The sequence below is a fragment of the Dipteris shenzhenensis genome, chromosome 8 (genome assembly GCF_047967505.1).
Source record: "Dipteris shenzhenensis isolate YYH24624 ecotype China chromosome 8, Dip_SZ_1.0, whole genome shotgun sequence".
NCBI classification, from domain to species: domain Eukaryota; kingdom Viridiplantae; phylum Streptophyta; class Polypodiopsida; order Gleicheniales; family Dipteridaceae; genus Dipteris; species Dipteris shenzhenensis.
In genome coordinates, this window is record NC_141603.1 from 2,802,527 (window position 1) to 2,821,023 (window position 18,497).

General features: G+C 45.0%; 1 protein-coding gene across 5 annotated transcripts in view; it reads right to left on the minus strand.

The window, feature by feature from the left end:
- PMS1 (DNA mismatch repair protein) overlaps positions 1-18,497 on the minus strand; it is a 105,843-nt gene that overhangs the window by 21,587 nt on the left and 65,759 nt on the right. For all 5 annotated transcript variants that reach the window (XM_087378309.1, XM_087378306.1, XM_087378307.1 and 2 more), the window contains one exon: positions 14,013-14,116. In XM_087378309.1, coding sequence (XP_087234435.1) covers positions 14,013-14,116 — 104 coding nt within the window. The remainder of the gene's footprint in view (positions 1-14,012; positions 14,117-18,497) is intronic.

Below are 18,497 nucleotides of genomic sequence, written 5' to 3' on the forward strand. Positions count from 1 at the left end.
CAAAACCACTGAAAAAGGGATGGAGGTTAGAATGCCCTTGCTCAACAAACATAGACAAGTGCACCCGATTGGCCCCAAACACCGTGGCGCCCCTTTCAGTATTTCTTTATATTTCACAATGAAATGATTACAAGTTGCATCTGGGAGACCTTCCCTGCAATTGAGCACGCAACCCCAATTCACTGAGCCTTCGCAAGGCTTTCAAGAATAGAACACCATCACATAAGTGCACTTAACCCATAGGCTCAATCCAACGGCATTCTCTTTTCCGGGTGCAATTCCATTGGCTGTCCAGATGCAATCACACTGCATCCCAGCTGCACTCTCTTTGAGTGGTTTCCAGAGGGCATTCACAAAGCTTTTCAAAGCTCCAAAATAAAATCAGCAAAGTACCCAACCAAAGAATGACTCATGCAGCATCGCCTGGGCACCTGTGAACCAAGAAAGAGATGGCACACGAGGCCAACTAATAGCTTATGGCAAAAAGAAATTGCAGCAGCAAAATCACAACTCACCAAGCCCTGAAAACTTGAACCAAGTCCTCAATCGCCAAGAGGACAAAGTAGCCAATGCCCAATTGCATTCTCAGCCAAAGAGGAGTGGAAAGGCATGAAGAAAGAGCATTTACAAGAGCCGACCAACAAGAATTCCACTGAAAATGTGAAAAGAAGTACTTCTGTCACGAAGAAGTGGAAGTTCTTGGGCTCAAAAAAAGCGTGTTTCAGAGAGGAATGCATTGAGAAGGTTTTGGAGAAGTTTCATCGCCGGAAAGTCCTCCAAAACTGAGAAAAACCAGTCAACGAGCACGTGGGACCACTCGTAATTCAACAGAATGATGTAGCTTTGCAAGAGGAGAGGCCCAAGAGGCTGTAAAAGCAAAAAGGTTCAGAAAAAGCCACTTTTGTAAATTTGACCAACAAAAGAAGTGCTCAGCTTTGCCCGTTCTACTAAACGCACGGAGGGAAAAGCATATCACTGCGAAGGGGAAGCAGAGGGGAAACCATCCAGACCAAACTGAAGACGAGGAATCCAAACGAGTGAGGAGTTATGAAGAAAAACGGAATTCAGGTGAAGGAGGCTGAAAAACCATTCCAAAATCTCAACAAAGGGAGAAGATGAGAGACAAAACAACACATGTGAAGTTTAGAAGGCCCAGGAAGGTCCAGGAATGGCAAAGGAGCATGTAGAAGGCACTAGAGCCACCTGGAACTCTAGGGGAGCCACTGAAGGTACATGGCCCTCTACGGGGCCCATTAAAAATGCCACGTCATCATTTCCCAACAACCACTCTTTTAATTCCTAGGAATGCCTTTGGGCCTAGGGATTACGCTTATGTGCTAGGCACCATGTTGCGTTTAATTACACATTATTAAGCCCACGCTTTGACTTTTAAAACCAAAGTTGTCACAGTCTTATAGTACATAAAAGTACTTAGAATTTCACGCCCCCGTGACACCACACACCTCTCACCACAAAATTCAGGTCATTCGAGAGGATCTCCTGCAGCTACACACCTTTAGGACCTGGTTGGAGTCGAGGGAGCTTCCAGTGAAGTTGAGTTTCTACAGAGATTACTATCTTCGTATTTCGGAGGAAGGATTGATCACACCACCAGGGTACACTGAGCTTCATATGCCTCACTCACTACGGATCTCCATCGGATAGTTTCGGGTATCATCACACCGCCTCCGCATAGAGAGCGGCAGAGCAGAGGGGATCCCTAGGGAGCATCGCATATGCATATTGTGCAACTGTCAGGAGGTTGAGTCGGAGGAGCATTTTATTTTCAGGTGCCCAGTGTACTACGAGATTCGAGGCCGCTACCACTGTCTCTTCAGAGACGGCTCCGGGCTCCTTTCAGATTCCTCGCCTACCCAGATCAGAGATGCCTCGCGGCCCTCATTCACGAGGGGGTCTGACACAGAGAGTACTTAGTCAGGCGACAGGGCTTGGCCACACCATCAGACACCTCTCAGTGCAGAATCACAGAGTTCTTCCCATCGAGTGACATTGATTGTCCAGTCTCTAGCCGCCAATGTGATAGAGACCCCGACCCGACGACCGCAGAACGACACACGAGACATTGAGGGGACACACAGATCACCCTGGGGGACCTCCCGTCATTGTTTAGACCCGGGATACGTCCCACGGGAGTCATGGTGGCTCTGGTCTTGCGTCGAGCTTCCTCCAGGAGATCGAGATGCACGGGACCCCTTGACGAACGCCAGTGCCCCATCACCGCACCAGCCAGGGCAACATGACATACGGAGGATTACGTTCCGCTCCAGTCTTTTTTCTTTTCACTCTCATACCCAGATGTATTTGATTATGTATGATCATACTTAGGATTCAGCACGGGTGATGATGCTCGTTTTAGTAGCTCCACCCTTATTGGGACTTGTATCAGGTTTTCTTTCAGTCTCATAGACCCATCGGTTTTCCGAAGACTAATAGAAAATTTCTTTCTTTCTTTCTTTCTCTATACACAGCTAGGACCCAGGACAACATGTCGGGCTGGACCCCCCCCCCCCCAAAGGTATTTTATTTCTCGAGAAAAAGTGAATACAATAGTTCAGCGTAGAGCTGAGCATACATAATTCAAAATGTGAATTCCAAATTACATGAGCTCTCAAGCTCTCTTTCTTGGCAACAAGCCACTTGTCAATTTCTACATTACTTTCCTAATTACATGCCACTAAGGGCAACTCTGGAGTCTTCGAAGCACTTGGTCACGCGAACCACCTTCTAGACTCTTGGTAGGCTCCATTGCGTTTAGGAAAATAACTCTTCCTAGTACCTGCAACAATTAATTAAAGCGCACCACCATGGTACCCATTAATTGTTAGCACTTTGCATGCAAATAACACACTGTGGAGTAATTCTAGTCACGGTGGGCATTCCCACTGAACACATGTGCACACATAACAAGGATATAAATATATGTTTATTCTCTGGTTGACCGAAGTCAACGCTCTTGATCATAATTAAGAGGCTTTGACCAAGGGTCGAGGCGTCTTAATTATAGTCAAGTCTCTCCAACCGAAGTTGGCACATCTTGGTTAACCGCAGTTAACCTTCTTGGTATAAACCAAGTCTTCCTGACTGAGATCAAGCTTACTTGACCGAACTCAAGTATTTGTGACCGTAGTCAATTCTTTAACCAATAGAAAAACTATTTTGACCATAATTATCCCAGCTGGAAAAACTCTTTAATTATGATCAAATAAATGGTCAACTGTACTTTGACTTAGGATATTTACATTGTGGTGACATCCCCTCGGCTTCTATTTAGTTGACCTGATACCAATGTAATCTCATGCTCATAATTTACTGCAAAAACACTCTCATAAGCGCCCTCTTTCTCCCTCTCTCTCCCTCTCTCTATACACAGCTAGGGCCCAAGACAACATGTCGAGCTGGACCCCCCCGAAGGTATTTTATTTCTCGAGAAAAAGTGAACACAATAGTTCAGCGTAGAGCTGAGCATACATAATTCAAAACGTGAATTCCAAATTACATGAGCTCTCAGGCTCTCTTTCTTGGCAACTAGCCACTTGTCAATTTCTACATTACTTTCCTAATTACATGCCACTAAGGGCAACTCTGGAGTCTTTGAAGCACTTGGTCACGCGAACCGCCTCCTAGACTCTTGGTAGGCTCCATTGCGCTTAGGAAAATATCTCTTCCTAGTACTTGCTACAATTAATTAAAGTGTACCGCCATGGTACCCATTAATTGTTAGCGCTTTGCATGCAAATAACACACTGTGGACTAATTCTAGTCACGGTGGGCGTCCCCACTCAACACATGCACACATAACAAATATAAAAAAATATATTTATTCTTTCGTTGACCGAAGTCAACACTCTTGATCATAATTAAGAGGCTTTGATTATAGTCAAGTCTCTCCAACCAAAGTTGGCACAACTCTTTAACCGAAGTTGGCACATCTTGGTTAACTGCAATTAACCTTCTTGGTATAAACCAAGTCGTCCTGACCGAGATCAAGCTTACTTGACCTAAGTCAAGTATCTGTGACCGTAGTCAATTCTTTGACCAATAAAAAAACTATTTTGACCATAATTATCCCAGATGGAAAAACTCTTTAATTATGATCAAATAAATGGTCAACTATACTTTGACTTAGGATATTTACATTGTGGTGACACATATCCTCCAGTCCTATACATATGCTCCATGCAGCGTTTTACACATTTTATAAATTTATATAAACTGCCACTAAATTTCTAGAAACTAACCTAGCATTATATATATATATATATATATAATATTTGTCTTCCCACCTTAAGACCAATTAAAAAACAAAATGAGCTTATAATGACACAAAATAAGAGTATAATGTTCACGTTACCTTAACTTGAAATCATTTTTTATTTCTAATCCCAAAGGCAGAACATAGAGTGAACTCAATGGTTCACTTGTTGCATCTATTCCTCCAACCACATAGAGCCTATGAGCATAAAGCTTTTTAGGATAATTAATTCATCACATATCACAATGGTCCCTAACTCGTTGCAACATTTCAATTAGAGTTAAATGTCTAGATCCTTATCATCAAATTATAAATTGGAAGTCAAGGAATGACTAATTCTAGTAGTAAAACAAAAAGTTACAATCTCTTAATGATTTCAAGGTATTGCCATTGATCCTTGTGGCAATTCAGTAAAATTAAATCAAGGTCGAGTGTTGCAGATATTCGAGTTCAAGCCATTCCAACCATGCGCAAGTATGTCGGCCAGGTGACATGGTAACAACCATGTGACAACTATGTCGGCGAGCTGACAATGTGACACCTATGTTGCTATGTCGACCAGGTGACAACTATATCGGCAAGCTGACAAGGTGACAATTAAATTGCCATGTTGACCATGTGACAACTATGTCGGTGAGCTGACAAGGTGACAACTATGTCCATTGGAGATAACCATGGTCACTTGCATACCACAGCAAGATCTCACAAGTCCACCTAAGCAATCATGACATAACTATGTAAATGGTGGTGCAGAGGGGCGGCCAGGAGCTGCACATGGAGAAGATAAGTCCGCACCGATCAATAGTCAAAGGGCTAAGCGACACACCTCGAATAGTTCAGTGGACTACAGAGAGGTGTACATGGGCTAATTATATCACCAACTAGGAGGAGGTTGGTGAGTCAAGAAGTGGTTGAACCATGAAGAGTCGGAACGGTGGAACGGCTAAGGGAGATAGAGACGTGAGGAACAGGAGAAGATTCTCGCTAAAATTGGTGGTAGTTGCCTCTAAAGATTAAGGGCAAGGGGATGAAGGTGTGGGAGGAGGGAGGACATTCGATGATTGTAAGGGTGAATAGGAGAGTTGACAAGAAGGCTTCAGTCAAGAGCTCGCCTAGTGTATCATTGTGGTGTCCTTTTGGTGTATTTCTCTTTTGCTCTCAATACTATGCTTCCCTCCAGTTCTGTTTTATTCATATTGAAGGATGGCTCTTGTGAATTTTGTTTCGCTTGGCTTCCATCACTCTTGCACTCGTATCACTCGCACCTTGGTGACAGCATTGTCCTCGCGCATTCCATCATTGACAACATCGTCCAACACGCTCACCATGCACCATCGGTGACATCATTGGCACATCCCTACTTGCTCCTCGCACCAATGGCCTTAGGCCTCCGATAACACTATCGGAAATGGCAGGAACCCCCCTTAGATAGTTTATGGCGATCACGGTGGGACACTGCTGGTGTTGAGTAGCATGAGTGAAGTGGTGTTCTAGGTGTTGGATATTTGTGATCAAGGGCTTGCTCTAAGGTGCATGTGTGCATCTAGTAGCAATCACAGGTTTGTGTGTGTGTGTAGTGAAGCACACTTAGTACTATCCAAGACCATGACACAAGTGATGATAAAGTAGAAGGCGCCCTCTTAAGGAGATGCCAATGATTTAGGAAGTCCCTATGATGTAGGGTTGATTGCCTTTAATATAGGAGAGGTGCCTATGATCTAGGACACCCTCTCTCCCACTCTATAAATGAGAGGCTTCTCTCTCACAATCAATAACACACTTTTAGATTCTTCTTGTATTCTCAACTCTTGTCATGATGCATCTCTTCCCTCCCACCACTCCCCAACATGTGGTATCAGAGCTCTAGGTTCTAGAAAACCCTTTAGCCCCCAGTTGCCACATCATCATCTTCTTCCCATCTATCTCCTTCTTCATATTTCTTCCCTCTTCTGCCCTGATTTTTGCTTGAGCTTGTTCTCCCTCGTTTCCGCACCATTTCCTAAGTCCTTTCAGCTGTAGTTTTCCCTTGAAAGGGTGCACCTCGAGCTTAGAGGAATTAGAGAAATATCCTCTCTGCTGCTCGTGCCGACACGTACTCTGCCCAGCAACCTCACGTCAAATTCTCTCTGCTGTGGACACAAATTTTGCCCAGCCCTCCTAGCTGCTATTGGGCAACCCTTTGAGGAAGATAATGATAAATTTTGAGCACCAATGCTCAATTGGATGAGGAGAAATCAATGAAAAACCAATCGAGCTTGCTTAAGCTCTCCTAGGTGACATTTTGCCATTTTGCGCATGTCCTTGCTGGTGGCCCTAAGCTAGTATACAAGCTTCACTTTGGCTTCAAAAGCCCTCTCAAATTTGCTTCAGGGTGTTTGAATTGAGGTCTCCACTTTTCTCTCTTTTTACACTACAGTTTTGGTGATTGGATACTTGATGCAAGCTTGAAAGAGTATTGAGGATGATTTACTATCAGTAAACTTTCAGTTAGTATGCTTATTTAATATACCTAGCGCTTGTTGCTCTTCTAATGCTTCATGTGTGAAAGCAAAAGCCAAAAAGAAGAAAGAAGCACCTAGATATGTCAATAGAAAAGTGATAAAGCTTATGAAGAAAAAGCCATTATTATTATTATTCTGATGCAAAAAGACTAGGGTTCTTTGATTTTATTGCTTGCAATATGCACTTGTATGGTTGAGATTTATAGCCATTTGTAAGAGAGCAAACACTGCGTAATCATAAAGGTAAGACCCTCTCATGGCTACCTTTAAAATAGACAAATTCAATGGCCAAGGCTTCCATACTTGGCAAATGAAAACTAAATTTGTGCTTATGAAGGAGAATTTGTGGGATTTAGTCAAGCCAAGGAATCGATCACCACAAGAGGGTGAAACCACCACTACCAAAGGAAAGGAGAAGGCAAGTACAAAGCATGCAAGCATTGTAGAAATACCAATCATCTTGAAAAAGGTTGCTATAGGTTTTGCAAATGAGAAGAAGAAAGATAAGACAAATATGGTTGAAGAAAGAACTCCATCAGCAAATAAAGTAACAAATTTTGTGGTAGATAAAGATAAAGATTGGACCTTCTAAAGTCCAACATCTTTGAACTTTTGTGGTCATGTAGTCAATTTTGAGGTTCTCTGCCTAAAGTAGTACTCCAAAAGGAATGTTGTGTGTTTTTAGTTCTTATAGTCTTTGTCAAATTTTTTTCATACGTTACCATACGCATACGTCATACGAGTATGGAAGTATGATTGGAGTATGGTTCAGCCCTTAGGGCTGAAACATACGTGACCCTAATTTTACTCAAAGACATTTAGAAAAATATACATTGTACACATTACATTGACATAGAGCTACAAACTTTCAAATTGAAACTTCAGACTTCAAACTTGTATTAATATTAAAGTCATGATTCATGAAAGTTCAAAGAGTCCCCAGCCTCGGCCCTCCAGAGACCAGAGGCATCTGGAATCTGGATTCTGATACATAGTGTCAATGATAGATCAATACTACACCAAACATCATGATCAAAGGTAGTAGGTAGTAGAAACTTGGAAGTAAGTACTACACCCAAAACATCAAAGGCAAAACATCATGCAAGAAAAGACTGCCACAACCCGGAAATAAAGCTGAAAATTGAAATGCATCACGATTTACAACCGATGAGGCTCAAGCCTCAAGCTGCAGCCTGCATCCTCCTCGTCATCCTCATCTGCATCAGTGCCATCCTCCTCCTCCTTGAGACCATCCCTTGAGGCCAACCATAGCCAAAGTCGGCCAAGAGTGTACGGAGTACGGATTAGCAGCATACGGATAAGAAAAGTGCTAAAAAATGTGTTTTCCAAGGTTTTGGCCAGGCACAAAATCGATCCCCTCCCCCAAACAAAACAACCCCCCCTCACCAAAAAAAAAAAAACCACACCCAAAGACCCAAATGGATGGCGTACGGAAAAACCATCCGTATGCGTACAGATGCAACCATGGTCTTTGTAAATCACCTCTCGTCACCATATGATGTAGGCCATGTGACATGTGTTTGCCTCCGTGGTACCTCTTGCAGACATGAGAAACTAGGTCCACACAAAGGCCCAAGATTAATCCTTGTACATGCAAGAGAGAGAACCATTTGGGGGGGGTTATCCCATTTTTGTAAATCTTGACTCTTGGGCACCCTTGCTAGCATGAGATCCTAGCCATAGATTTATCCTTGACCACCATGAGATGGCATGTGAAACTATGTGACTAGATGTATCCTTGATATAGCATGAGACAAACCCTTGAGGGGGGGTATGTTGGGATATTTGTGATCAAGGGCTTGCTCTAAGGTGCATGTATGCATCTAGTAGCAGTCACATGTTTGTGTGTGTATGTGTAGTGAAGCACACTTAGTGCTAAAGCACACTTAGTACTATCTAGGACCATGACATAGGTGATGATGCCGTAGAAGGCACCCTCTTAAGGAGGTGCCAATGATTTAGGAAGTCCCTATGATGTAGGGCTGATTGCCTTTGATGTAGGAGAGGTGCCTATGATCTAGGACACCCTCTCTCCTACTCTATAAATGAGAGGCTTCTCTCTCACAATCAATAGAACACGCTTTTAAATTCTTGTGTTCTCAACTCTTGTCATGATGCATCTCTTCTCTCCCACCACTCCCCAATACTAGGGTCCTAGAGAGAGAGGTCTTATGCCATGTAGTTCTGAAACTTTTGAAGGAGCTAGTGAGAGAACTAGGAGGTACTTAGGATAGTGGAGAAAAGACTCTCGGCAGACCAAACCCAGTACAAAAAGCATTACATGCGACGGAAGTTTGTGAAGTCGTCAAGGAGACAACAAATTAAGGACGAAGGCTTCTCAGGAGCTCATCATGGTCAAGACAGCCCCTCTTCTCCTCTTGCAACGATGTCTTCATCAACAACCACTTCTACAGGAGTGATGACTCCTCCTACCCTGAATCAACATCTATTGGTCAAGCTGCTATTTCATGTGTTATGCATAGCTCCGGGTTTCTAGCAAGTCTTACTTCCACATCCATCCCACTCGGGGGTACTACTCCGGCCATGCCCTTACCTACTATGAATGTTTCACCTCCCTTTCCATCTCCACCTATGCTGCCTTTTCCATTACCTCCTTCCTTCCCTACTACCTATTCATCCAACACGACTTCAACTCCATCCCTCTCTTTCCCAACTACTCTCCCATCCTCTTTAACCCCCACATCTTCTATGTTCTCCCCCTTTCCCTCTGCAACTCCGAGGCCCAACGTGTATGCAGTACCATCTGTGTAGACTTCCTCTATGGCTACATCAGTAATGACTTCCCCGTTGTGGTCCTCCATAGGAGGTGTTGTCTCATCCTCTGTAGCACCACACTCATTACTGCTCCGGAAGGCTCTTCAACTCCACATGGCGGTTCTCAGTCCTGCAGAAAGAGCCATACTTCTCGAGTTACTCAACAAGGTCCATGTGAAGACTCAAAAGTTCAAAGGCCACCTCCATGAGGATGCGGAAGCTCATGTGAGGAAATTTCTCACAGCATGTAGAGCTACAGGTGTGAACAGGAGACGTGAGATTCTCGGGTGAGAGATTGGTATTCGCCACGAGTTGGCAGCTTGGAGGAAAGAGCAGATGAGGCCACTTGATGCTTGGATTCAAGAGCGCCTTGCTGCAACAAGGGCTCATCAGCATATTTTGTTGGATCAAAGAGCAGAGTTTGCCTTTCATGCACGAGAGTCCTGGATAAATACGGGAGGTAGAGCCAATAAGTAGTTCTTCTCTACTCATGGCCCCAGACATAGTAGAGAGAGTGTCTCTTAGCTTATTGACTCAGGCGGACTTTTGCAGTCAGATCCAAATGTCATCATGCCCATAGCTATAGATTTTTATGCCTCCCTTCTTTCTGATAGTGTGGCTGCAGATGATGGCAGACGGGTCATTTGGCAGTATATCCCTAGGTTGGTGAGTCAAGATTTGAGAGTCTCTCTTGATGCACCTTTTACCAACCTAGAATACAAGACTTCTCTTCTTGCCCTTCATAAGGGTAAATGCCCAGGTTCAGATGGGCTTACACCCTCCTTTTTCTTGACCTTTTGGGATATGATTGGGGATCACATCACCTCAGCCCTGCAGGGCGTTTGAGACTCTGGTGAGATGCTTCACTTACAAAGGGTCTCATACATTTAATCCCGAAAGGGGGGTGCAGAAATTTAGTGTCGCAGTGGAGACCCATCACTCTATTAGCAATCTGCCTCCGGTTGCATCCCCTAATCCTTGATCTTATTCATGATACGCATACAGGTTTGTTTATGGCAGAAGCATTTTTTATAATATATTCTCCTTCTGGGAAGCTTTTGAGTGGGCCATGCAGAGTGGTCAAAAGCTTGCAATTCCACTCCTGGACTTTGAAAAAGCCTATGACAGGGTAGATTAGGACTTAGAGGACACCCTTCATATCACTTTAGATTTTCAAATGCATGGATCAGAGGGCTCTCAGCCTTGTACAGGTCAACCCACAACCAGGTGCTCATAGCAGGGGTGAGGGGAGACAGGTTTCAGATTTCCAGATCAGTCTGTCACGGATGCCCTCTTGCCCCTTCTCTTTTCCTCTTTGTGGCTGAGGCTATGACCATTTTTCTCAGGTCTCGAGCTGACATTCTTGAGCTCAGACTTCCGCTCAGACGGGAAGAGGACCTCGTGGATTATGAGTTAGCGGATGACACTTCTATCTTCTTGGAGGCCTCTCCTCAGACTCTCACTTCCTTCAGGACAGCTTTGGATTTGTTTTGTACTGCAGCACGTGCTCACATCAATTGAGACAAGTCCACTGGCTTTTGGATATGTGAGGATGAGACTCCAGATTGGGGGGCTGATTTGGATTTCATATGGATTCAGAGGGGTGTGTCAGCCAGATACCTAGAATGCCAAGTCCGTTTGGGTATCTCTTCTTCTCAGCAGTTTGCTCGTGTTGGAGAGCATTAGGAGCTCATGCAACGCATCATGTATTTCTGCTTTGAGCTTACTCACGCGGGTATTTTTCATACTTAATAGAAGTCTTTTTCAGGGGGGGGAAAAAAGAAAAAAAAACCAGGAGGCTGAGAGACCTAGACCTCCTCTTACAAATCTCCGTGGAGAAGGCAGCTTTGATATCAAGCTGATGCACTTGACAATGATGATGGGCTGATATGGCAATGACACACCTATTGTTGTGCGCACATCCTTTTGCAGCAAGGTGGGCGTTATAGCAGTCAACACTGCCATTGGTCTTCTTTTTGGGTTTGTAAACCCACTTAGTGCCTATCGTACACTTGCCTTTAGGCAAGTCTCACAACGAACAAGTGCCATTTCAATGTATTGAATCCAACTGGGAATTCATAGCATCCATCCAATCCTTGCTCTCAAAGAGCCTTTGTGACACAGCGACTCCTCATCGCATGTTGTCGAATCGAATGTAACTTCCACTAAGTGTCACTACATGTGATGAGAGCCAGCCCTCATGTGGCCTGTCAAAAGGCTCACCTTGTTTGCAGCCCTTTAAGGTGTCTGACAGCCATCTAGGAACTATTTTCTGCTGTCTTATGACTCCCATCTTTTGGGAAAGAAGACCAGGTGCATTTTCCTAAGTAGGCATCCCTCACAACATGCTTGGACAATGCATGCAACTTTGGGACATCAACAACTATACCCTAGGAAAGCAAATTTAGCAGGCTGCCATAGTTCAAATGTCCAAAGCATTTCTTACTTAATAGAAGTCTCTTTTTTGCAAAAAAAAAAAAAGTCCAAAGCGCTCATGCCACCAATGAGTATCTGAAACCATCAAGTCTATATAGATCCCGTGTCAACATCCCAATGATAACTTGCCATGTCTGAAGTCAGACGGCATAGCGGAAACCGCCGAAGATAACTCTATATCTAGAAGTATTTATAGTTAAAATGGATATGAGATTTTTCTTGATCCCTGGAACACACAAACATCCTGTAGAGAGACAGGATCACCTGATGCTGCAGAAAGTTCAACATGGTCAGTGCCCTTCACAGCATATGATGCATTATTGGTGCAAGTCACTATGCCCCCCTTCGGTGCATTACAAAAAGAAAGAAACAACTTCTTGCGATAAGTGATGTGCTTAGAAGCACCACTGTCAAGATACAACGTGTGGAATACATTTACAACTGCCATGCAAGACTCATGTATGGAAGGATTATATTGATATGTAACCACAAAAGCCTAATCATGATGAGCCACAACGGTTGATTTATGCATCCTTCTCATGTGAAGAGGAAGCGTCAGTAACAGCAAGGCTAGACTGCTTCTTCTTCTTCTCTGACTCTATGCGCTTTTGGCATTCAAAGATCGCATGATCTGCTTTCCTTCAATAATTGCATCTCTTCTTTTTCTTCTCTGCATTTTTGCTGGCATCCAAAGTACTACCACAATTGTGCTTGGGTTCACCACTAGGCTTTGTTATTTTTGCATTACCCTAATGACGGGTAGCAAAAACCTGATCACCTAAGATAGAGCATTCCGATTGGCACAGCTCTACTCCCACTGCAACAAGAGAGTGACCAGCTGGTCAAGGCTATAATGGTTAAGATTGCCCATGGCAACCAACTCAATGTGGTAGCAAACCCCACAAGGTCAATGGCTTGCACAATGCTGCATATATGATAACCTGCAAAAGGCAAATGTGCTAGAGAAAGGGCAAGGCAGGCCCAACAATATCGACAGAAAACACCTGCACAATACGTGCAACACATGCAAACGTCCTAACTGAAGCAATACTCCACTGCAAACAAATGTGACTGCAAAACTCCTTCCAGAGGCACCAAACTGCAGAAAAACACTGCAAGAGAGCTGAACTGAACCTCAAAACTTAGGCAGAAGCTCACAAGTTGAGAAATCCAATGCCAAGATAGTTCTGAATGTCCTTCTATAGGAAGCTGCTCTGGAAAAGAGCATAGTAATGTCTCAAAAAGCAGCTGAACAGCTCCAAAATTCACAGGAGCAACTCAAAAATGCACTGTCAAAAGTCGCTTCAAAAGTGCCTTTTAAAACTGATTTGCTGGCTGTTGACATTTTAAATAATCTAAGGTGGTTGCAACTCATATCACAGGGCAAGCTTATTGTTGGGCCCAAGTTCCCTATCCTTTGTTGAGAGTATTGTGCGGTCGGTTTAACCAAGTAAAACATCCTCTACACAAATTAGAAAGGAAGGAGCTCTTAAATGAAATCCACAAAAAAAATATTAGATTTTATAAAGTAGCAAGAATACTCATAAAGAAGGATTCTTCCACCTTTTCTCTCAATACGGCTCTAAGATAATTGCAAGGAAAATGATAAAGATCTTCATAATAACAAAAAGGAAACTCATGTCTACATCAAACAAAATTAGCTCAACAAGCTTGCAAGAGAACATATATCATGTTAAGTCCTACAATATTATGAATCTGAGGAACCTAACCTATCATGTATGGAATAAAATACTACAATAGACAAACATGGTACTTAGAGGCATCATGACCTCCCCTTCACTTACTACCATTCACCTCCAAATAAAGCGTCTTAATTGACATGCATCATCACATGCATATCAGCCTCAAGCCCATTTAGTCCAAACCTCCTATGAAAAAGCATCCTCCCATGCATCCTTCGTGATAGAACGTTACTAACTTTAAAGCAAGCCTCATTGAAATTCCAGCCCAAAAGGATCCTCTCTTATCGTAAGTAATAATCTTACCATCGGTACCAAAAGTAATGTTCTTGCTAAAAGGAACTGCACTTAGTTGTAAACGATGACCTGGATGTCCATGCTCTTCCTCAACAAAGTCAAATCCATTTCTCCTGGATATAAAGATGGTGTCTATAAGAATGCATTCTTATGACACGATAAAGTCACAAATGTACAGACAGCCTGCTACAAATGACAAATCATTCAAAATAAGACCAATGCTTATATCATGCAGCTATATAGTATAGCACAAAACACGGTCTTCTACATGATAGTTTCAATTGCATCGTATATCTCTTAACATTATAAAACTACAGCACAATTGCAAATGTAAGGAGCATAAGAGCTTTCACCTTGCAAAGCTTTAGGTATGATATGCATACATCAATTACATTACGGTTGATGGACATAAAACATAAAATTTGTCCAAAGAATAGTTGATGCCACTTATGAGATCATAGCAGCTCCCAAAATAACATCTTTTGTTCCCCTTTGAAAATAAAATATTTCTTTATAAATACAATAAAACGAAGTAAACTCTCCCATGGACGCACAATCCTGAGAAGAGTCAAAAGTGGTTAACCTAAGGGTGAACATATAAAACCCAACCAATCCATAGCTGCACAACTCTCGACCCTATGGATCAAAGCAACCTATGGAACAAAGTGAAATGTGCTACGGAGAGAAACAACCATGCAAGCAAGGAGCCTTTCAACTCTAATCCACTTAGGCCTTTAGAGTCCAATCATTCTCTTGGGGACTATCTATACGATCCCAGTGAAGACAATCAGTCTTTACTTGGGAAGCATCCTGATTTGATTCATGAGATGCATATCCATATTGCTGTTAATCAAAGTTTTCTCAACATATTTTCATTTTGGGATACCATAGCTTGGGCACTTTGCATAGTTCACAAGCTCTTATCATTTTGCTTGTGAACTTTCGATTGGAGTTTTCTTTAGGGCTGACTCACCACCCAACCAAAGAGCTCATCCACGCTTTCCTTACAACTATGAAGTATGGGTCTCATGAGAGGCACAGCTTCGCACAATCAACCTTGGCCTCCCACACCACCAAGACTACTACAAGGGTGTCTATACATGAAGCAATCTCCAAGGGTCCTCAGAGTTTGCAGACAATGATCATTAGTCCTAACTAAGACGTCATGCCTTCTTACATAGCCCAGGCTATACTAGTCCTACACTAAAGTAGACTCAAACTTAATCCTTCAAGTCCTTCAAGCCAACTCAAGCCTTGCCACTACTCCACATGTTATAGGACTACCATGTCCCACATTACCATCCTTATTCCGCCTTGCTTGAGAGACCACCAACCTCCTTGTTGGACAATTCTTGATGCTTTTAGCTACCACCATGCCGCCTAGCGGCCGCACATTTTCTACCGCAAGGCCACACTTCGTCTCTCTACCAAACGGCACCCCTAATTCAAACTTGGGTCACACCCAGCCTCCTTGTCTATTACCTATAGCCTACAACAATTTCTCCCGCTATTAAACATTTATCATTTTCAGTGCATAAGAGATCCCAATAGGTCTTCTTTTTTGTTTTTTGCGCAAAAAGTAGTGCTAGTTATATTGCTTGAAAACGAGAGTACAAGAAGGCCTAAAGGCCAGCGGGCTGCAATCACAAAACGGATACAGCCCGTGGTAACAAAATACTAATTACAAGCCTCTCAGGGCATAATCATCGGAGTATGGACAAACAGCCACGGTGGGGGGGAGTAATGCCATTGAAGACTCTAAGCAGAGTGCTGGAAGAACAGCTCTCGATGGTCCCAGTCGCGAAGGAAGCATCGTCTCTTCTCCTTCCCTGCCCGGGACTCCCCTGAATCTGATCCCATTGACCCTTGAGCGTGTGAATGATCGTGCTCCAAATGTCAGCTAGGGTCTGGGTAGTAGAAGAAGCTTGATCTCCTAAGGTCTCCGCGCATCTGGAAGTCCAGATATGCCAGCCTACAATACTCCCTATGATCTCCCAAACTGGGTGCCGAGTCATCGCTCCTGCATCTGTCTCTGTCAGATGCCAAGGGAAGCTGTCCATGTATGCCTAGGTGGCCTGCGTGATGAAGAAAACTGGATCCTGCCTAGAGAACTCATAAGCCAAGTGATGTCCCATCTCGGTGCTGCACCAGCAAACGGCTCCCCAAGTGACCGGTCCTAGCTCGGGTGCAACCCTCGCTAAGATCCCCATGACTCCCTTCCACACTGTCTGAGCATGCGAGCAGCTCCAAAGGCAGTGCTTCAGGGACTCCTCCTCCTGAAAACACATCTGGCAGTGCCCCTCCTGCCCCATCTGCCTCAACCAGCTGCCAACTGGTAGCCCCTTGTGGGCCACCATCCAAAGAAAGTAAGAGATCTTCCTCGGCCGCCAGCTTGCCCAAAGAGTCTTCCAGAATGTGCGAAGAAAAACCAGAGATATCCCTTGGGCATACCAACTATGTGCCTGTGTGGATAGCCTGCGCTGGAGAGCCCCAAGAGCATGCCTACCAGTACGCGCACTGTATGAGAAGAAGGGGGTAGGGTTCTCTGAGGTCTCCAATGGTGGCCAACGCCACTCCCCTGGGTCCCATTCCACCTCTGTCAAGGAGCGGCCCTCCCAAATCCAGAGTCTCCAGTCCTGGTCCTGCATAATTAGGAGGTCTATATGCCACGTTTTCCCTTGCAGCCCTATGATGCGAAGGCGCTGCCAGGGAAGCTGGGGGTCGATCACGGCCTCTCTGCTCTGGAGACGGCTATCATCGACGACGGAGAAGAAGTGAATCGAGGAGTCCGAGGAAAGGCCTGCAACCACCAAAGGAATGCCACGGGGTGTGAACTGCCGTAGCCACCTCTCATCTCTCGAGAGGAGCTGTCTGGTGATCATGGGAATCCTCCAACCTATAGGAATGGCAGCATCGATCTCCGCTCGCCGAGCCTGGATCCCACGTGCCGTACCTACTGCTGCTGCTAACTCGCTTGGGCTCAACTGGCTATAGACGTCCCTCCAAACCCGGAGCCAGCGCGCAGGCCCACGCGCCCAGAGTGCCCATGGGATATGGGATCTTTCTCCAAGCTGGCGATCTGTATCATCTGTCACATGGCTGCTCCAGATCAGGGGCTATCTGTCTATCTCCTCTCGACAGCTGGGGAGAACCTGAGACAGGCTATGCCGCAACTTCCTCCAGACCGAGATGAGGCTACGGAGGAAGGGGGAACGGGGCTGAGTCAATGGGGTAGAAGTGAAAATCCACCAGATAGACGGCTACCAATCACCCCCTCTAGGAGAATGACCGTCTGCCAGGCGATCCGGGCTCTGGTGGTGCTGGAACCATTTGAGCCAGACCAAAGAAGGTTCTACACCAGTCTCCTCAGCTGGGCTACACACGATCTCGAGAAACACCAGCAAGATGCCACGTACCAAGCGGTGGCAAGAAGGACCTGGTTGACCACAAGGGCCCTGCTTGCCAAAGATAGCCGAGCCGTGCTCCAGAAGGCTAGCTTCCGTCGTATGGAGACTAGGACCGGTAAGAACTGCTGAGCCGGCGTGATATCTAGACCTACCTGGAATCCCAAGTAACGTGTCGTCTGTCCTCTAGGGATCCAGCGAAACCCTAGGAAAATACCCCATTGTGAGCTGGCTCCCGCATCCGTAAGAAAACCAACTGACTTATGCCAGTTGATTTTCGCCCTAGTGGCTAGGCAAAAAACCTCTAAAGACAGTCTCACTCGCTCCAGTGACTCGATATCATCCTACACATACAGGGCCGTGTCGTCTGCATACTCGGAGTCCAGAAGTTCTGCATCGTCCCAAATAGGGAGGCGCATCCCTCGAAGACCAGTGGTACCAGTGGTACGGGCTCGTAGGAAGTGAGTCATGGCCTCTGCAAAAAATAGAAAGAGGTAGGACGCAAGCGAGCAGCCCTGACGCACCAAGCGCTCGAGGGTGAATCTCTCCCCCATCCTGCCGCTGCCGGCTGGAGGCCGACCTGTAGAGACTAGCAATACCTCTGATCCACTCGTCCGAAAAACCAAACCGAGAGAGTGTACCTTCCAAGAAGGACCAGTCTACCCTGTCGTACGCCTTCTCAAAGTCAAGAAGGAGTATGGCAAGGTGCTGGCCACTGTGCTGGGCCCACTCCGTCGCCTCTGAGAATGTGAAAATGTTGTCCAAAATGCTGCGATCTTGGACAAAACCAGTCTCGGTGTCATGGATCAAGTCATGTAGCAGGGGGCGGATGCGGCTACTGATCATCTTGGCGAGGATTTTGTAGGCAGTCGGGAGGAGGGTGATAGGGTGCCACTGTCTGATTTCCTGACGGTCCCCCCCTTTGGGGATGAGGCAAATCAAGCCTGTCGCAAGGCTCTCTGGCATCTGTCCACTGGAGAAGATATGTTGGAAGGCTGCGAGCAAGGGATGGTGGACCTGCTCCCAGAAGGTGGTGAAGAAAGCTCTAGAGAGCCCATCCTCACCTGGGCATTTCTGCCCATCAATAGCG